The 21,569-nt window shown below is 43.9% G+C and overlaps 1 protein-coding gene across 3 annotated transcripts in view; it reads right to left on the bottom strand.

The window, feature by feature from the left end:
- March8 (membrane-associated ring finger (C3HC4) 8, E3 ubiquitin protein ligase) overlaps positions 1-21,569 on the bottom strand; it is a gene marked incomplete at its 5' end in the record, with an annotated part of 83,082 nt that overhangs the window by 13,010 nt on the left and 48,503 nt on the right. For 2 of the 3 annotated variants that reach the window (XM_005411798.2, XM_013508438.1), the window contains 1 exon segment: positions 4,563-4,613. In XM_005411798.2, the coding sequence (XP_005411855.1) occupies positions 4,563-4,613 (51 nt within the window). 3 annotated transcript variants of the gene reach the window in all.

Consider the following 21,569-nt stretch of genomic DNA (forward strand, 5'->3'; position numbering starts at 1 on the left):
TATGAGCTCCTTGAGTATAGCCAATCTGGCTGCATTTGGAGCAGCTCACTGATCTAGGCATGTAGATTCAATCATGCTGGCTCTGATAACGTCATGGGGGCGGCCATCGTGGCCACTGCCTAGCTAGGGAGCCCGCTGCCCCACCTCCAGACCTTGTGCCCCTGGACCAGGTCCACCTCCAGAGCTGGAGGAGGAGACTACCTGGGGTGGCAGCTGCCCAGCACCACAGGCCTCCCTGAGTGGTTCACGGGGCTGCAGAGCCACCCTTCAATCAGCTGCTGGCCACTACCAGGGCCCAAGGCAATCCCCGCAGGGGTGGATGTGTTCAGTGTCCTTGAGGAAGTGCAAGGTCCCCAGAGGACCTAAGGCTAAGAGCTCTCAGACAGCTGCAGCCAACAGACCTCAGTCTCAGGCACTGCAGTGGGGCCTGCAGTCTTCTCTGCCCCCTGGAGCACAGGGTTCTCCAAGAAGTGACAGCTCAGGCACCTCACTGGGGATCACGACAGCCCCTCGCCTTCACTGTGACGGCCATCTCCCCACTGTCATCTTGCTCCACCATTCCCAGAAGCCCTTCTACCTGGGATCCAGGTACCCTCCCCTCAGCCAGTCTGCCCCCTGCCCCAGATCCCATCTCCTTATTCCTGTCCTCCGATCAGCTCAGTGTTTGAAGCACCACGTCTAGCATAGTTGAGTGCTTGACAAAAGGCCATGAAGACCACCCTGTCTCCATGCCACAGTGAGGCCACATCTTGCTGTGGGTGAGGCAGGCCAGGGGCACCAGATACAGCACCTGTGTAGATGGCCACATCACACACACCCATGCTCACTAGCCTGTTGCATTCCACCATCTGCACTCAGAGATGGGAGGTGAACTGCCTGCCCCCAGCCCCGAAATCTCTCTTTTCTCTAAAGCTCTGGGTCACAGGGCAGCATCAGGATGGGGCTGAGCTTAGGTGATTACCAGAAGAATGATTTTGTAGAAGCTGTGCCTTAATTTGGAGATATAATCTGTGGAGATGGAAGGGGACCCAGGGGAAAGGGAGATGGGAGGGAGGGGAAGCAGAAAGGGAGAAATAAAAATGACCCAGAAGAAGTATGTATGTTTGCCAATACCCCATGAGAAGAGAAATATATTCACTAGTTATACAAATATAAACTCATAAAAATTTAAACAAAGAAAACTAACCAAATGTGTTTACACACTATACAATAACATAAAATTCCAAGTTCTTCCAACAGGAAGTACGTGGGTGAGGGTGGGTAAAGGTGGGGTGGGGCCATGTTCCAAGGGCAAGCTCTCCACAGGCACATCCCTAGACATGTCCCTGAGCATGTCCCCAGGTCACTCCAGCTCAGACAACTTCTCCCGGCACTCAGTCAGCAGAATAGGTCTTTTCCCCAGGGACAATTCCACTCCTTCAAAAAGTTTTTGATTTTTCTATACTAGCTACAGTATCATTACAAACTGTGTAAGTGCTATAAAGAGAAAAGAATATAATATCATTAGATTAGAGGGAAGAGGGCAAAACCTGAGAGAGAAACAGAAAGTAGCCACTTGCTGGATGGGGTGGGCTGAGGAAGGCCTGCTGCAGAGGGAACAGCATGTGTGGCTTACAGGAAGGTGAGGAGGAGGGCAGCTTGGCCTGAGTCCTCCAGATCAGGGTGGCCAAGGCGAGGCCTGAGGCCGAGGCCCAGGCAGGAAGTGAGCAAGGCTGGCAGCACAGTGGAGCAGTGAGGATGGGCCAGAGAAGCATCAGGTTCCACCGCACAAGTAGGGCTGGCATAAAGCACACAGCCCAGCACCCTATAACCCCTCACTGCAAATATGGGGACTGCTGTCTCCTCTGCTCTGAGACTCAGGGGAATGAGACCTAGCTGTGTCTGTGGAGCTTACAGGTGAGGTGAAGGCATGAGCTTCAAAACCTAGGCAGCAGTGCTGAAAATACATCAGTAATAGTGACTGGGGCCTGCTGGGGGTTAGGATGGACCAATAGGCAGAGGTGACAAATCTGATGAGATTCTGGCCCATACACAGAGGTTCAGTGACACCCAGTAACATCATCATTACTAATAGCAGCAGCAGCAGACAGACTGCAGCAGAGCACTTTATGTGCCACCTACTTCCCTTGCTAGCGCTATAAGGGGACTGACAGCAACGCCCCATTTCACTGACAAGGGAGCCCCACAACCTCCTTGCCCCAACATCTGCCCATCCAGCCTGCCGCTTCCTCTGAGAGCAGCCTAGATCTCAAGGCCAACAGAAGCTCTACACACACACACACACACACACACACACACACACACACACACAGCAGACAGAGGCTCACTGTTCCCTCTTCTCTACCTCGAACTTCAGGTCAGCAACAGGCGCTGAGCCCAGCTGGAGGCCCCTCCCAACAGAGGCCACAGGATGGATGGACATGGGCTGCACTGCTCTGACCTTTTCCCCTGACTTTTGCTCATGAGGGTACGGAACGTCTGCTGCAAAACATCAGGACCACAGGTGCGTGTGCCAAATGCTGAAGTAAGAACTAGAAGTCATCCTGCACAGAACCCTGCCCAGGCCATCAAACCTGTCTGGCGACGTCACACAGCGCCACACCCCTCAGTGATCTGATGCACCAAACACCAGGCTTGGCTCCTGGGGAGTTCCCAGGCACAGACCACTCCTCAGTAGGCACAGGAAGTGTCTAGGCACAGAGAGCACTGAGGAAGGCGGGGAGAGGAGGAGGAAACACTTCCGCTTCTGCCTCCTATCAGCAGTGAACAATCTCCATGGAAGACGCCAGGGCCAATACACCACAGGTCACCAGGACTTGCAGAGTTTGAGGGTCAGGTTTATTGGCTCATGCACAGAGGGAGCTGCCCATGATTGTGAGCAAATATTATCTCCAAGATTCACCCTGCAATGAAGGCTGCATTACTCCCCTTTCTTATCTTACCAAGAAACGACCTCTCGACATTTTAAGCCACCGGTTTACCAATGTTTTTTTACTGTGACAAGAAACTTTCCTTCCACACTTCCATCAATGCTTCTAACTGCATATATAAGCAGACACTGTTTGCGGTTCAGAACAATGCTCTCCTTTACAACTGCCTCTCTCTAGAGCAAGGCAAAGTCCCTCCTATTGTGTATGCTCAACTTCACCCCACAAGGCACTGTGTTTGCACCTAGCCAGGAGCCACAGGAGCTCCTGGAACTCCCCAGGAGCCACAGCCTGGCCACTACGCCCAGGCTTCATAAACAGTCAGCTCCTCTGAAAAGTGCAGGGAGAACCTGAACACTATCCAGACAGTAATGGCCTCCACCATGTGCACCATGCTCGTGGCAGGAGATGGTTCAGGGAAGGAGGGACACGAATGGACAGATGGACGGATGGACACATGCACACAGATCTTAGTGTGCAAAGGAGTGGTTTGGGGAAACATGGTGGAGCCAGGAGCCAAAAACCATGTTGTAAATGATCTGCAATGTCACACACTACAGATTTCTTTTTTTTTTTTTTTTTTTTTTTTTTTTTTGAGACACGGTCTCGCTGTGCAGTTCAGGCTGGCCTTGAGCTCACTTTGTAGCCCAGGCTGGTTTCAAACTCACACTGATCCTCCTGTCTCAGCCTCCCAAGTTCTGGGATTACAGGCATGCACCACCATGCCTGGCTTTAGCCACCATGCCTGGCTTCAGATTTTTCTTTTGATGCAAATTTAAGATTACATATATGCTTAAGAACAGACCAGTAAAATGTCTTGTGGGATTTACTAGGTTCTTTTACTTTAAAAAATTATGGTGATTTTAGCGAAACATCTGTGTAGTTAGCAAATTAAAATAGTATGTATAGGGGCTGTTTATCACAGGACATGGAGGAGGACTGAGACAGCAGACAGGTTCTGAGCATGTCCATTCAAGTCTTCCCACCAGGATCTGTGTCTGTCTGGCTGCGTGACAGAGACTCGGGGTGAAGGAGGCCCACACCTGCACAGAGCCTGCAGGGGTGGGGTGTGCTGCAGGAGGAGCATGCTCAGGAGGCTGGCAGTGCCACCTGCTGTGAGAGGCTGGTTGTGTCCCCCTCAGCTGACAGACCCCTCAGTCCTCATTCCTCGTTTTCCTGCCATGGCCACATCTGAGGGCCCTGCTCCCACCTGAGTGTGTGGCAAGGAGGAGGGCAGCAACATCCTAAGGGAGATGGCACAGGAAGAAGAGCCAGGTACTGGGAAACATCTTTGAGAACACAGCCCTGGGCCACTGGCCTCCAGACACTGAATAAACCGTACAGACGCACGTCTATGTCACCACAGCTGGCTCTGTGCCAAACACACTCCTGTGGTAAGAGACTCGTCTTCTGCCACCAAGTATATGAGTTCTTAGAAGAGAACGAGTTTCCTCTACAAGTCACTTCCTTGACTCACTAGCAAAACATAACTGCCCCCCACCTCAGATGGCCCCAGGGTAGACTCTAGACCCAACCAAGGCTCTTGTGTCTTTACCGGCAGATGTGGAAACCCATGCATGGTGTAAGGACAGAAAGACCCCGAAGTACCAAATGACACACCTCTGTGCACTCTACCTTAGAAATGTTGCTCGAATGACTCATGGAATGTCCCAAAGTCTTCTCATTCTGCAAGAAAGCCAGACAGGTTTTAAGTATGAAGCTTTGACTAGACTGTGGAATGAACAAGTAACTGACCACAAAGATCCTACAGAGCTGTCCTCCTGTAACTAGAATGTGCCTGGCACAAACCACCCTGCTGAAGCTGGAAAACCAGCAACAAAGAATGGCACAGCACAGCAGCCCCTCCCCTTGAGAAACTCAACAGGAAGAGAACAGGAGCTTGGAGCTGACTGCAAAACAAGGCAGTGGGAGCTGTCTTAGGACAATACGCCAAGTGTGGCTCAAGTGAGAACCACTGCAGAGCAGGGACAGCGTGGGACACACAGGGTCAGTGCTGGATGATCCGCAGGACATCGCAGTGCTCCCTCTTCCCTGGAGTTTTTCTCTCCTCCCAGGTGTCACTGCTTCCTCTCTCCTTTATCTCAGTCACAAATGCTATCCCACTCCCTGCCTCTCTGCTTTTATCATCAGTGTCCTAGTCCAGGTTCTCCTCATTTCTCACCTGGAGGTCTGAGTAACTTCTGCCCTGTCAGAGGACCTGCTGCATCCCCTCTATCCCATGCTGAAGCCCCACCCCCATGCCTCAGAATATGACTGTGCCTGTGTGACAGAGATGGGATCCTAGCACAAAGCACTAGGAGCGCCCTGCTTCTCTGCTTCTTCCTTCCCCATGTCTTCAGCAGGTACCTGCCCTCTTCTCCCTGCTGTCTCTCTCAGATCAACTCCAGGCCTCCCCCTCCCCCAGCACACTCTGATGTTCAAGTTTCACACCAGAACAATCCAGAAGGGCTAGGACTCTTTTTTAAAAGTGATTGTGACTATTGCTAAAGTAAACTTCTAGGTAAAGGTTAGCAGTAAGCTCAAAAGATGAGCTAATACCAATAAATCAATCAATCAAGAAGGAGCTGCATAGACATCTGAGGGTGTGAGAATGAGAGTCGTTCTTATATTAATAAGAAGTTACCAAATCACTTCAAAGACAAAGAGAAGCTCTGCTGAAGGATGAGGGCATTGCACAATGTGATCAGTCCTGCATTGTTTTTGTGTCTGGCTCCAACAGAACATACCTTGAAGGGAGAACTGCAGAGCTCCAGCACAATGGAAGAGCAGAGCCAAGAACAAGGGAGGAAACAACGGGAGTGAGGCACCAAAACAAGCAAGCAAAGCCTGGTAAAAGAGTCACCTGATGGAACTTCACGCGGTATCTCCCTGCCAACACCAGTCACTAAGACGAAGAAACAAACAAAACTCCACAGGCAATAAACATGACTGCCCACCCCCAATATGCACCTCCCCGCCTTGCCCACCAGCAGAACCAGCTCCACAGTCTCACTTTCCCACACTACGTGTGAGGTGAGGGGAACCGCGTGAGGATGTTCTTCATAAGGAAGTTAACTAGAGCCTTTCTGGGGAAACATTTTGGTTCCTGATACAGCACCATCCATTCATCTGGAATCCCTCCTCCCTCATCTGGCCTGTGATGCCAAGGGGCGTGGCAGAGACTTCGGAATTCCGAGGAGGAAGGTACACAACAGAAGTCTCCAACATTTTGGTCTCAGGGCTCCTTTATGCCATAAAGTATTAAGGATCCTGCAGCCATTTGTTTGGGCTGTATTTACTGATACTTGCCTCATTAGAAGTGAAAGTGGACAATTCCTCAAATAGCTCATCTCTTAATTCACTCAGCATTAACAATAATAAACTCAGTTAATATAAATAACTGAAAAAATATTTTCCCAAATAAAAATTCTGAGCAAGCAGAGTGACACTGTTCTACAGTTTTATTTTGTTTTATATTCTTGTAAATATCCTTATCACCTAACAGAAAACAGCTGAATTCTCCCATCTACCTGAACTCTGCGCTGGTCTGCTGCTTTTGTGAGGACCCACTCAGAATCCGAGAGTTGGAATGATGATTACTTTAAACAGAAGACATTTGAGAGTCTGTAATAAAAAACTTTCTCCAACTTTTCTTATCCAACCAAAGGCAGAAGTTTCAGGAAAATGAGGTTGCCATTAATTCTTTCTTCATGGACTTATTAGTGTTACGGTTTGACCTAAAGTGTCCCCAAAAGGCTCCTGTGTTCACCGGGAAAGCTTTTAAAAGGCAGGATTCACTCACTGACCAGTTCCTGGATGGAAGTGCTGCTGGGAGGTGGGGTATGGTTAGGAAAAGAGGGCTGGGGGCATGGCCTAGAAGGTGTGTTCTCGTCCGGCCCCTTGCCCTATCTGTGTCTCTCTTTCTTCCAGCTGCCATGACATGAGTTTTTCTCTGCCAGGCTTCTCTAATATGTTTCTGCCTCAAGTCAGCTTACCACAGACTGACCCCTTGGAAATCATGAGGCAAAACAACCTTTTCTCTTTTAAGTTGTGTATGTGCAGTATATGGTCCCATTAATGGAAAAGTAATACACAAACACTGAATTTTATCATTAGCAACAAAAATTCTTATTTCCCCTTCTTGAGAAAGTCTGCTTGTGTCAGAACAACTACAGTTTGGCTGTCAGTCATTCTTTCAAGTAAAAACTGTATTCTATTTTTCAGGAAGTAGCTAGTTCTGCTGTTTATTCAATCATCAAGGACTTTGCTTTGAAGCAACTCCTGTTCTCCTATGTAGTGTAGTAACACATAATTCACAGTAAAGACAACAGTCAACCAAAATGACATACACGGGAATGTGAGCTGTGAAGGACACTGGCAAGTCACAACTGTCCTGCAAACATTTGATACATTAAATGGAGATGTAAGACAGTAAGAAACCACCCAAGCCACCCAAACCTCTGGAGATGAGCAAGCATCAAGTAAGTCCAGAAAGACACAACATACATGAAACAAAAGGAATGCTAAGTATTTAGTGCTGGGCATCCCACAAGACAGAAGAGAAACAATAGGACAGACAGACAGCATGAGGGCTGAACGGGGAGGGGATGAGGGACAGGGAAGAGGGCAGTCAGTGTAAACATCAAATAAAAGTAAGAAGGTCTTGCCTGTTATGGTTTGTGTCTAGATGTCCCCCGAAAACCTCATAGGGTGATGGGGCTTTTTCAGAGATGGCTGAATCTAGATTGTGTGATGTGGGGATTAAGGGTGTGTGATTAGTAAATCACTCCACTGATTGGTTTGGCACAGTTCTGGCTAGGATTAAGGGTATGAGTGCTGCACCTGCCCCAGGGTGGGTAGCCTGCATACAATATAAGGGACAGAAAGAGTGCTGTGTCCTCTCCTTGCTTGCTTTTGCCATGTTCCACAGACAGGAATGGTTGCCCCTCTGTAATGTGCCACCTTGCCTTAGAGCCAGCTGACTATGGACTGAAACCTGTACAAAATGTGAGCTAAATAAACCTTTTTTCTTTAACTTTAGGTGTCGGGTATTTTGTCTGTGCAGTCAGAGCAAAGTAACAGCACCCAAATCTGCCCTATGGAAGAAAAACTCATAAACCTTGGGAAGAACAGGAAGAATCCGCAGCTCTGAGCTGTTGTCAGTCTGCCAGAGGCTCCACTGTGGAAGACAACAGCCGAGAAGAAGGGGTTGTGTGTCGGCTCTTTCTCAGATGGGCCATATCTCCCATCCCCAGTCCCCAGCTCCAGGCTGCACAAACCCAAACTTGGGTGCTCCTCTTCAGCTGGTGCCTATGAGCCAAGGCAGCAGCCCTGTGCCAGGGACACAGCAGACTGCAAATAATGAGGCCATGTCCTCACCCTACCAGCTGACTGAACAGAGAACAGGGGTCCTATGTAAGAGCCACCTGTCCTCTGCACACTGCAGGTGACCCCAAGGCAAAGGCTCTGCACAGGCGGAAGGGCAGGCTGAGAGGAGTAAGCTTCTGTATCCTTCCAAGGGAACTGACACTGTTTTGAAGAAAGAATGTTGATGCTAAGGCCAAAGATAAACTTCACTGGCAGAGCAGCCACCGAAGAGCATCAGCCAGGGCTCCCCATTCCAGCTGGAGACCATAGCACACACGTCACCAAGCACACAGGTTTGCCTGGGACAGAACCCAAGATGAATGGATCTGCCCCACCCCACATGACTAGTGCAGCATGGAGCTGCCCAACATCTCCCAGGACCAGCAGCCCTTAAGTGCATCACGGAAAGGGTGGGGATGCCACGCATGCCAAGAGGAAGCAGGAGTGCAGCAGCATCCTGACTGTCACAAGGAAAGTGACTCTCAGAGAGAACTGAGAACCCTTCTCCCTTTTGTGCACAATAAAACTCTTTCACAGTGAAAACAGTGTACTCAGTGATAAGCAGTTAAGATGGAGAGTTGCTCCATGAGGCCAGTAGACTAAACACAAACCAAAAAGAGGTGTACAAGAGAACACTAGAGAAAGAGACAGCTAGAAGAGCCTCTCAAATTCAGATGAAGTTTCACAGCTGGCTTCAAAGACAGCAGAGGGATCAAAATTCAGGTGGTTCATACTCTAGGGTATTTTGTGCACGAAGAAACTGTCAAAGAAGAACAAAGAGATAAGCCAGCAACTATCAGACAGAAAAAGAAGGTGTGACACTGTAGATGAGAAAATAAAATAGGGTCTACCTAAGGTCTTCTAGATAATCCTGATTAGAAGGAGTTAAAAACAAACTTTACTAATGATTTCCCCGGGGAAGGCGGTAGAAAAAGACAGAAAAAACAGATAAAGAAAGGCAACAAATGGCCTTGGGACTTATACCAAGAGACCGGAAAAAAAAAAGCTGATAAGCAAGACACAGAGAGAAAGCCAAGTCCACAAATGATAAGCCACCCCCATCTCCAATAAAATATAGGGGAAGAAAAGTGGAAGCTGACCAACCTTAAGGCAGTATATACTCACACCTATGCACTAACATATATACTTAAAAAAGTGTGTAGTCACTCTAGAGTTACTATATTACTTACTCTAGAGTAAAGAGCACAACAGATATCCACATGCTCCCTTACTAACTCTAAAGCTAACCATAATAAGGCACTCCTTTGTCAACTAGCCACCTAACCCAAAAGATAAGGCCTTACAGGGTACACACACCACCAAAGGAAATGATGTTAGGTAGAGGTGCCCTGTTATGGCTGTGTCTGCATGTTCGCCCAAAGCCTCAAGCAGTCAAAGGCGAGATTTTTCAAAGGTGGCTGGATGTAGAGTGTGTGGTGCTGGAATCATGGGTGTGTGATCACTGAATTAGTGCACTGACTGATGTGGCATAGCTCTGGCTAGGTTTAAGGCTGTGAGAGCTACACCCATCCTAGGACAGGTCGTCTGCACAAAATATAAGAGACAAAAAGAGGACTAATATGCTTTCGCCTGCCTGCTTGCCACGGACTGTTTCCCCTCTGTGATGCCCCTCTGCCATGCCCCTCTGCCATGCCACTCTGTCTTGGAGCCGGCTGACTCTGAGCTAAAATCTCTACAAACTGTGAGCTAAATAAACCTTTCCTCCTTTACCTTTGCATGTCACACATTTTGTCTTAGCAACAAGAAAAGTAACTGAGACAGGCTCAGAAGCCAATCCAGTTATGGCAAGTTCCAGGTGGAGGAGAAAGAGTCACTGACACTCCTATAAATACAGCTGAGAAAAAAGGACCCTAGGGTCCTTCATCTTTCTGGGGCCCCCTACCCTGATTTTTTCTTATAACAGTGGCTGTCTATCTTTCCTTTCTCCTCCTACCTTTTCATCTTTACAAATAAAAGTGTCTTCCTTTCATTAAACTTTGTCCCTGTAATTTTTTATTGGGGATGAGTTATGATAGTGGTGGGCTGCTTGGACAATAGAGCAGCACTGTTTGACCCCCTCAGATGCAACAAAACCAATGGAAAAAGAAAGTTTAATAGAGAGATCAGAGAAAGAGTAAAAAAGGGCACTGCCAAAATCAATCAATCAATCATAGCCACTCCAACTGGGATGTGTACATGTCCAAGGCTGTCCTGTCCCTCAGAGAAGCCAACCCTGAGGCTGCACCCTGTGACCACAACCGAGGAAAGTCAATGAACAAATAAACAAACAATGACCTCCAGGACATGAGCGGGAGTAACTCAGAGCTGCCAGAGACTGTTGTCTAAAATGTTTAGTTTTTCCTTTTGTGGTGCCAAAAGTAAAATATTTAGTTTACAATAACAATCGCAGCAAATTGTAACACATGCACAGACAGAAAAATTTGACCTAAATGTTGGAAAAAACAGTAGATGACAGAGAAATTGCCCTTCAAGGGGCCTAGATAGTGGACTTTTAAGCACACAAGGCTTCAAATTAGCCACTAATCTGTTCACAGAACTAAAGGAAGTCACAGTGAAAAAATAAAGGAAAATATGATGATAATGTCTATCACACAGACAACAGCAATGATAGAAATTATAAAAATGAACACAGAAAGAATGAAATTGAAAATTGTAAGAACTAAAATAAAAAATTCACTGTGGGCAGTCACAGATTTGAGCTGGTAGAAAAAAAGAAATCAGTAAGCTACAGACGTTATCACTGGAGAGTATGTAACCTGAGGAACAAAGAGCAAAAAGAAGGGACAGAAACAGAGCCTTACAGAAACATGGGACAGGAAGAAGGGTCCCAACATGTACATAATAAAAGTATGGTTATCTTGTCCTTATCTTGTACTGCCTGCTTGACCTAGCTGACTTCTACCTCTCCCCGAATCTTATTCTCTGAGGAGAGGATGCCTATAGGCCAGAAGTTCCTTTTCAGGGGGGCAGGCCAAAACTAGAGAGCTCTACAGTTGCCACTACAGTGTCAATATGTTGATCTCTATCTGTATTCTAATACACCTGCATGCTTATAACACACTCACCAGTGCCATGATGGTTAACAACTGCCATTGATAATGACCAGAAAGGACCATAAAGGGAGCAGAAAGAGGTCATACCCAAATTCTCCAAAAAGCCATAAATATACTCTCCTTTCTTACCCTACCCCTCCTCTCCATTTCTTTTATCATATGTCTATAGCCACCCAAACTCAACAGGTTGAGGAGTTGATTTCCAAGTTTTGGCTGCCATTTCTCATATTTTTGGCTAAGAATAAAAGTCTCCTTTGCTGTCCAGTCAGCATTCAGTCTTGTCACTGATTCCAGAATTGCAAGAGGAAGAAAAAGGACTCAGTTTGTGGCAACTACCAAGAAGGAAGGAGAAAAGAGAGAGAAAAATACCAAAAGGGACCACATCTGTGCACAACAAATCAACATGCTGAAAAATAAACAGAAGATCTGAAGGCAAGAGAAATGATTCTTCATGTAGAAGGAAATCCGCCCCCTCAAATTAACAACTGACTTTCTATCAGAAACTAGGAAGGTCCAAAGACAATGGAAGCTCATAAAGAACCTGAAAGAAAGAAATGTGAACCAGAATTTTATACCTAGCATAGACTAGATTCAAAAACAAAGTCACGCCTAGAAAACCAAACACTGAGGAGAATACATCATGAGAAAATATACCTTAAAAGAATACTAAACGAGGTTCTTGGGGCTGAAAGCAAATAATGCCAATTAGTAATCAGAATGCACACGAAATAGCAAACAATGCCAGTAAAAGTAATTATGTAGCAATAAAAGGCAATATAAATGCATACTGCCCTCATTTCTTCCCTTCAATGATTCAAAAAGGAACTGTATAAAATATGTATGCCATTCTGTTGTTGAATCAATAACACATAAAAATATACTTGGCAGTAAGGAGAGAAATGAGCCAGTACACAGCTGTGTTGGTGTAAGGAAATCACACCACATGGAACATCAAATCCATAAAAATAAGAGAGAAGAATGAGAAATGATTAAAATAAGCTATAAATATACACATGTTCTCTCTTTTCACCCTTTTAAAGACAAAGTCACATATAATAAACATTACAATATATTGTTAGGTTTGCAACACATACAGATGCAATGTGTGTAACATTAGCTAAGGAAGGAGAGAAAGACATAGAGGAACACAGGAAAAAGGATCCATATCTTACCGGTCAGATCTTTGGAATTAAATCAGTGTGAATCTGAAGGAGATTTAGTAAAAGAAAAAAAAATGTATGTTGTAAACCTTTAAGCAACCATTAAGAAAATAACCAAAATTAAATAAAAAGCCAAAAAACTGTAAGAATTAAAGTGTTGCAACACAAAATATTCACTCAATGCAAAAGAAGACAACAAAGGAGATACATAGAACAAAAACAGGATAAGGCACAAAAAACTGACAGTTAAAACTATGCATAGTAGTGCAGGCTTATAATAGCCTCTGGGAGGGTGAGCAGGAGGCTGGGCAATTTAGCAAGACCTTGTCTTAAAATGAAAGTTAAAACCATGTAGTAAACTAAAATCAAAATGAGTCAATGATCTCAATGCTAAAACAGAAACAATTTATGGAAGATAAAGTAGGCAAAACACTTGAAGACACAGGCATAAGCAAGGACTTTCTGAACATAACCCCAATTGCCCAAAAAATAACATCAAGAATCAACACATAGAATCACATCAAATTGAAGAGCTTCTGCAAAGCAAAGAAAGCAAACAACAGATTGAAGAGACAACCTACAAAATGGGAAAAAAAATTTGCCACTGACTCCTCAGACAGAGGACTAACATCTAGAATACATAAAGAACTTGTCAAAGTTAGACTCCCCAAAATAAAAGATCCAATAAAAAATGGACAACTGACATGAACAAAAGCTTCTTGTAACACGTACAAATGGCCAGTAAGTACACGAAAAAATGTTCAATATATCTAAAACATTAGAGAAATGCAAATTACAACAATGAGATCCCACCTTACTCTAGAAAGAATGACTACCAACAAATCAGATAATAACAATGCTGATGAGGTAGGGGAAAAAGGAGCCCAGTGGAAAAAAGAGCCTTTCTACATTGCTGTTAGGAACATAAACTATTCTGAAATGAGTAAGTTATTGTCACACCAAAATAAAGACTAGAAAACTTTAGTAGAGTCTGAGGGGATCTTTTACCACCAAGTCAATTCACGATGGAGCTGTAACAAGCGTAGGTGTGAAAATCAGTATGGAGTTTCCTCAAAAAGCTAAAAATAGAAATTCCATTCAACCCAGCTGTTCCCCTTCTAAGCATCTTCCTGAAAGTTGAAGACATCACTATTACAAAGATACATGCATACTATGTTTATAGCAACACACTTCACAATGGCTAAATCTCGGAAGCAGCCTATATGCCCATCAGTAGATGAATGGATAAAGAAAATGGGATACTTATGCATAACAGCATACTATCTGACATAAAGGATAAAGGTGAGTCATTTGTAAGTACATCTGAAATGCACCTTGAGACCAGAATGTTCTGTGAAATAAATCAGACATATAATCTTAAATATCAGATGGTTTCTCTTATATGAGAAACACAGAATATAAATAAAGCACAAAGTAAAAGATAGATAATAGGAAACAGGGAGATAGAGCTTTCTCAAAGGGGAAGGGAATCCAGATAGAGGACAGGGGGAAGGAGGGGAGAATTCAGATGTGTTATGTACATGTGCCAACTCTCCACAAGGAATGTGATCGGTATATATGACAAACATACTAAAGATAAAAGTTTAAAAAGTTAAGAGACAGACAAACCACATCAACAGCATTAAATGTGAAAAGATTAACAATATGATCAAAAGAAGAGTTGTTAGAGTGGATAAAAACACAAAATATATTGCTAAGTACAGGAGACACACTTTATATTCAAACTTATAGAAAGAATTAAAGTAAAAGTAAATAAAAAGATTTGTAGCACAAAAACAGAAACCATGAAAATCTGAAATGAGTAAGTTATTGTCACACCAAAATAAAGACTAGAAAACTTTAGTAGAGTCTGAGGGGATCTTTTACCACCAAGTCAATTCACGATGGAGCTGTAACAAGCGTAGGTGTGTACCTGCTATGAGAGCACCCAGGTACACAGCAGATGAGTGGGGACATACGTGATGCTAAGACACCAGAAACCCATGCCAACAGCTGACAGACCAGGCAGAGGGACCCACAGGAGACCTGGACAGCACCATGGAGCAGCCCAACCTAAGCAAATCCCACTGCAGTAGCAGAAAGGCCAACATGGCAGGCCTGCTAGGGACACAGGCAGGGCATAGCCCACCCTGACTTTGCAGACATCTACAGAGGATGTACACAGATCACAGTAGGCTGCACAGGCCTTTTGAAGTGCAGGTAGACAGACCCAGGGAAAGCCACAGAATAGATCCCAACAGACTTAACAGGACTGATTTCTGAGGAGCACAGAGTTAAATTTTAGTTAAGTGTTATTGTTATGTTAACAGAAATTAACACACGTACAACTTGCAGAAATTAACAAGTTCTACAATAACAGTCACATTCAGAAGAACTTACCAGAAAAACTAGAAAACTTATTTGAGATGAATAAAAATGACACAAAATGTTTACAGCTATAAACACCCATGTTACTAGGAAAAGGCACAGAGAGAAGGCAGTAATCGTGCACAAGCCGGGAAGAGATGGCTCATCAGAAACTGCATTTCCTGGCAATCTGACTTCAGACTTCTTGCCTCCAAAACTGTGAGGAAGGGCATTTCTGCTATTTCAGCCACCAACCCACAGCCCTTTGTTATGGCAACCTCAATAGCTAACGCAGACACTTTCAAAGGAAACTACAGGTGGCAGCTGGTGGTGCAGGCTGAATGTTTCCTTCCTAACCTATGTAATGTGCCAGGGATGTCTGCACTCACGAACTTCGACGATTTGATTATGATAGAATAAAGAACATAAAATTCACCACCTCAACTACTTGCAGGTGTACAGTTCAGTACTGTGAAGTATATTCATATTGTTGTGCTGTTAACTCCAGAACTTTTTCTCAGGTATTCTGTCAGAGCAACAAAAAACAAACACAGAATTCTTAACACATTCTTGATATACTCAGTGGCACATTACATGTAGTTATATCAAGAAGTTTTTCTCTGTAAAGTTTATCTCACTTGCTTTTATAAATCTGTTTCTTGTTTTTAATACAGCACTCATTATGGTGCGTGTGATTATTCTGTCTACAAGTTTTTGGACTGACCTTCTTTTCTGTATGCCATGGAATCATGCAGATTTCCCTGTCGGTTTCATTTTTCTTGAGATAAACTCTCATCAGATTTTTCAGTTTTTGAAAATTATCAGTAATAAGTGAACTGTTGCCATATTAGGTCTTTTCTCATCTACAGATACTCTGTCTGCTTTAGACGTCCTCAGAGTCCCTGTGCTGAGCTACAGGCCATAGAAGTATGTCACAGCTCTGCGGAAAGGACCAGGCCAGGGACTTGTGGGCACAGGCTTCAGATGACATTGCTCAAACAACTTTGTGGCTACTAGCACACTGAGGCAGGCTTCCCAGCCTCTTACCAAGAGTGTGTAAGAATGCTCACTCTGGACCCAGCAATGTATAAATTAATTATATATGTTTGAATGAAGTGAGGAGGGAGGACTGCTGTTTATATATGGAATACTGTTGGTGTTGTTTCAATGTTCTACTACTTTCTAGACATATAAGGGAGCCTTTTTCTCTTCCCTCTTAAAGTTGTTGTCTAAGTTACTTTTCTCCTGTTGCTGAGACAAAATACCCAACACCCAAAGTTAAGGAGGAAAGGTTTATTTAGCTCAATCTGTAGAGGTTTCAGGCCATAAACAGCTGGGTCCAAGGCAGGGTGGCGCATGGCAGAGGGCAACAGCTCCTGGCGGCAGAAGACAGCAAAAGCAACAAGCGAGGAAAGACAAGCCTCCTTCTGTCCCTCATATCATATCCAGTCTGCTGGGAATGAGGCAGTGCCAATCCAATCAGTAGACTGACCCAGCAATAACCCACCCTTAATCCCAATACTGCACTATGAATCAATCACATGCTCTAGATTCAGCCACTTGCAAAAAAACACCCTATGACTGCATGAGGCTTTGGGGGGACATCTAGACACAAACCATAACAGCTATCAATAACTCATAACAATTCAATTAACTCCACTTTGGTAAACTGAAATGTAAACTTGTAAATAATATCCTCCCTACTTGAGCCCTGCAGAATTCAGAAACTTATCAAATATTCCTGCTTTCATGGCAATAGAGTTATGTGCATAAGTTAATAGGCTCAGTATGTCTTCACTAGGTCATAACAGAAAACAAAGGTTTTCCGACGAAACTCACATCTGCAAATAACACTCATCCGATCTGATACAGGCAGACATTTGGCAGGCACTGAGGCTGACTTTACAGGCTATGCCTGCCAAGGCTCTGTGGGAAAGCAGGGGCACACAGCTCCCATCTTACAGGTGAATAAGAAAAGCCACTTCCTGGGAGGTTCAGGGTATTTGGGAGACCTCAACAAACAAGGAATCTGTTTAGGTACTACAGGTTAATCTGGTAACAACAAGTCCTTGGCCTCCTTGCCTTAGGACCAAAAGCAAACTTAAGAAAGCCCACTCCCTTTGCCTTGTAAACAGACAAGCCAAATCTGATGTTATTTTTTGATTAAGAATAAAGAGAAGAGCCTATAGGAAAAAAATTATTTCAATGGAAAATTATGTGCAAGTGTTTGTAAATCATAGGTACCTGACAGATAGGTGAATGACGCCCTGTCTGAAAGTGATGTTAACTGACTTTTATGCCCCCCTCTGTAATTCATCTCAACACTTCTTTACTCCACAGAAACCAGGGCTGTTTTCACTTTCTCCTTTGAATTCACAGATATTTGCCTGGTTCTCTCATAGCACATTAGTAAAATTAATTCTTTAATATGTGTTCATTACAATCATGATTTTTTTGTGTTCCTAAAAAAATCTTAACTTTTCTCTACTAGTGACCTATCTTTTTGTTGTTGTTGTTTTGGTTTTTTGTGGCAGACATCTGGATATTTTATACAAATGGAGCCACATGATATGTGGTTTTTTGTGACTCATTCTTTCGTCTGGCCTAATACATTCAAGGTTCATAAATGTAGCATCCATCGATCCTTTGTTCCTCTTTATGGCTGACATTCTACTATATGGATGTACCACGTGCAGTTCATCCAGCCAGTGACAAGTACCTGGCTGTTGTGTGCCATATAGCTACTGTGAAGCGTGTTGCTATAAACATCAGCAGACATGTTTCTGCTTGAACATCTGTTATAGTTCAGGAATTGGATTTTGGGATCATGTGGTAGGCAGTTCTGTTCAACTTTCAGAAACCACTAAACCCTTTCTTATGGCAGTTGAACTAGTTTATATCATCATTGGCAACATAAGAGGGTCCCAATTTTTCCAAATTCTCAACACTTGTTATTTTAATTATAGCCACCTCAGTGGGAATGAATTGGTATGTCTTAGTGATTTTCATTTGCATTTCCCTAAAGAATACTGATATTGAGCCTGTTGTGTGCGGTGATGAAAACTGTCTTTCGACATGCAGATGCAAAGCAGCCAGCCAGCCATGGCCCTGCAGAAATGCAATCTTCACTTGTGAAATGGAGAGGCCCAGACTGCAGTAACAGGAACGTCTTGTGCTCCTAGTTCAGTAGCTACCAGGGCCTGCAGAGTAAACAGTGGGACCAGAACTCAAATACAGCTGTTGGGAGTCAAACCTATACTTTCTCCTGGCACAGCAGTAATTGGACCCTACCTGTAACCACTGACTGAGGAGGACAGGCTGAATTCATCCTTAAATACTGACCTTCGCAGGGCAGGGAAAAGACAGAGCTACAGGCAGGACTACCTTCTCCCAAATTTTAAAATAATTCCAATGTGGGATGGCTGAAAACTAGAATTATTCAGCTCACAGATGCTTTACATGGCATAGAGCTTTGGTTTATATGAGCTACAACTTTATTCTATTGAAAAAAGAGGGGCTGGGGATTTAGCTCAGTGGCAAAAGCGCCTGCCTGGCAAGCGCAAGGTCGTGAGTTTGGTTCCTGGTACCGGAGAAAAACCAAAAAAAAAAAAAAGAAAAAAGAAACAAAGAAAGTATTGGAAATCTTACATTAAAAAAACATCGCTGTGGCAGTATAGCACTGTGTATAAATACCATGTTTTCTTTATGCATGCATCTGTTGATGGACATACACTATTTCCAAGATTCAGCTATTATAAATAGCACTGCTACCAACATGTGCATGCATGTATTTCCTCTAATACAATGTCTTTAACTCTTCTGAGAAGATCCCTTGGGCAAAGCTGGGTCAAATGGAATTTCTATTTTTAGTTTTTTGAGTAATCTCCACTTTCCATGGTGGTTGTGCAAATGACTGCAACTTGAGAACATAATGTTAAGAGAAATACATCAGACACACAAGCTTAAATACCACACGGTTTCTCTTTTATGAGAAACTCAAAAATATATACATAAGCAAAGAACAAAATAGAAGAATGATGAATAAGAAATAAGGGAAGTTCAAATAATTCCTCAAATTATCTACTTAGTTGTTTCCACAATATTTTAATATATATGTGAATTTGTTTCATTTTTATTACTAGATTCTCTTAGGTCATTGAAAAGAAAGTCTTGAGCTAATACCTGTTTGTTCTTTGAAAGAGAATCTCTGTCTATATCTTATACTCAAGTAACTACATTTAAGATTGTGATAGTAATCTTAACACAGTGTAGTAATTCATAATAAAACCACTGCTGTGGTGGTTGCAGTGGTCAGAATAGTGTGCCCTCAAACTTCACACGCTGAAGCCCTAACCCTCAAGTGACTATATTTAAAGAGCTTCAGGAGGTCTCAGGTTAAATCCTCCTGATGCTGGAGATCCCACTCCAACAGGCCTGGTGCTCTTCAGAGAGGTGCACACAGCAAGGAGAAAAGATGGCCATCTGAAAGCCAGAAATAGTCATGCCACGCCTTTACTCTAGATGTTCCAGTCTCCAGAAATTTGGGAAAGTAAGTTCCTCTTGCTATAGTCGTGTGGTCTGTGGGATTTTGTTTCAGCAGCCCTAGTAAATAAACAGCAAAGTGGACTCAGGAAAATCATGTCATAATCTGTATTTCAAACATTAAAGGAAAAGGCAAGTCGCTGTTAGAAAAAACACAAATGGTTTTAAAAATCATTTTACAAGAAGTTCAAAGTAAGCCAGGTGTGGGGTACATGCCAGTAATCCTAGCACTTGGGAGACTATGGTAAGAGGATCGACAACTCAAGGACAGCCCTGGGCTGCATGGTGAGACCCTACCTCAACAACAACAAAAGTTCAAATTTCAAATAAAATTCAGAAAGTATTCCATCATTACAGCTTTAATTATGAGCTTAATCTAAAAGAAATGTCACAAAAGGAAGAGCCTACAATTTACAAAGCTGTATTTCCACAAATGGACTAAGGTCATTTATTTGAAGTAAGGCAAAATGCGTCAATTACTTGTCTTACATAAAGCAACTGACCCAGATTTATAGTAATGTGGTTTCTGGTCCCGGATTTGCATTTTAAAGCTGTAATGAAGCAATGATAAACTCACAGCAACTAGGAAACACCCGAGACAACCTAGTATAGAACTGTGGCAGCTCCTTGCTCCGGCTTTGGTCTCTGGTGCCGGCACACTGTGGTCTCCTGCATGGGTTGGGCTGCGTGGGACAGGAGCTACAGGGATGGTCCCTGGGACTCTCCTGTGCTGTCACTGAGTGTGATACCTGCTGAGGGACACTGGCACCACACACCTCAGCTTACCATTCCTAAAACCGTGAAATGGGTTTCCAGTTCCCTTTTGACATGGACCCATGCTTTTCAAATCAACATGGTCTGATTAGAATCTTGATCTTCCCAGCAATGTAAGAATACAATCTTTTTCAGATGTATTTTCCACTTTTCTTTTTTGAGTATTAAAATAAGGTTTTGCTGAAAGACAAAGGTCATTGCATTTACTGTTGTTTTTTTTTAAAAAAAAAAATATTAAAAACAGGCACTGAGAACAAGCATCCTTTGTCTGCAGGCTGTTCAGGTCCTCAGCACAGCCTGAACTTACTACAGAACCCCTACAAAAGCCAGGTGCTGCTCTAGCCCTCAGACCTGATGGGAAGACACACACCACGCCCCTTCAGCACTCAAGAACAAAAATGATGGAGAAGAGACCAGGAACCCTGTTCAGATCTCAGAGTGTACGTGGTCCCAGGTGCTGCTCCAGACCTCAGACCTGACCGGCAGACACACACCATGCCCCCTCAGCGCTCAAGAATAGAAACAATGGACAAGAGACCAGGAACCTTCCTCAGAGCTCAGTGTGTGCGTGGTCCACAGATGTTTAAGATTTTAAAACCAAACATGGTATCTACTGAAAAACTAGTGTGTCCACTTTGGCTTGGACTCCGTGAAGCTCTGCTTTTCATCTTTACTATTTCTGTGTTCCCACAGCTCAAGGCATCTCACAATCTCAGCAAAGTTAACAAAGACAGCATCCATACAAAATGAGAGACAAAACAAACGACAACATTATGCCAGCCTTGCCAAATGCAATTACATGTCTGGCACGTGTGCACACGCACACACACACACACACACACACACACACTCATGCACATACACACTGGGCAAATAAGACCAACGAACAGAACAAAGACCCTTTGTTCTGTCATCTATGCATTTCTCATCTATGAGAAGCTAAAAGGTCTTCCCAGAATGAATGCTCTAGTAGAGAACCAGAGGCTTCTCAAACAATACTTCCTCTAGAAAGCAGCAAGCACTGCAGCTGTCCACACGCAGACTGTGAACTATGCTGTCTTTCTCGGGGTTTTCCAAACCACTACCTCTGTGGTCAAAATTAAAGCTGCAACATTACAGCAATAAAAAAAGATTCCTTTAGACTAAAAGTAAGATGACATCATTACAAATGCTACAATTTACATATTTGCCAGTTAGCTTTAATAATGCTTCCCATGATTTCAAAGGGCAGTTTCTTAGAAACAATACATACCTTGGACAAGGTAAGCTGCTAAGCAGCCCTCTCCCAGGTACCTCGGCAGGGAGGCCTGTCAGGTGACTCCGAGAGCCACACAGAGCCGTTCTAGGGCCCCGTGCCA

Source organism: Chinchilla lanigera, unplaced genomic scaffold (assembly GCF_000276665.1).
Source record: "Chinchilla lanigera isolate Chin_1 unplaced genomic scaffold, ChiLan1.0 scaffold00145, whole genome shotgun sequence".
Lineage (NCBI taxonomy): Eukaryota > Metazoa > Chordata > Mammalia > Rodentia > Chinchillidae > Chinchilla > Chinchilla lanigera.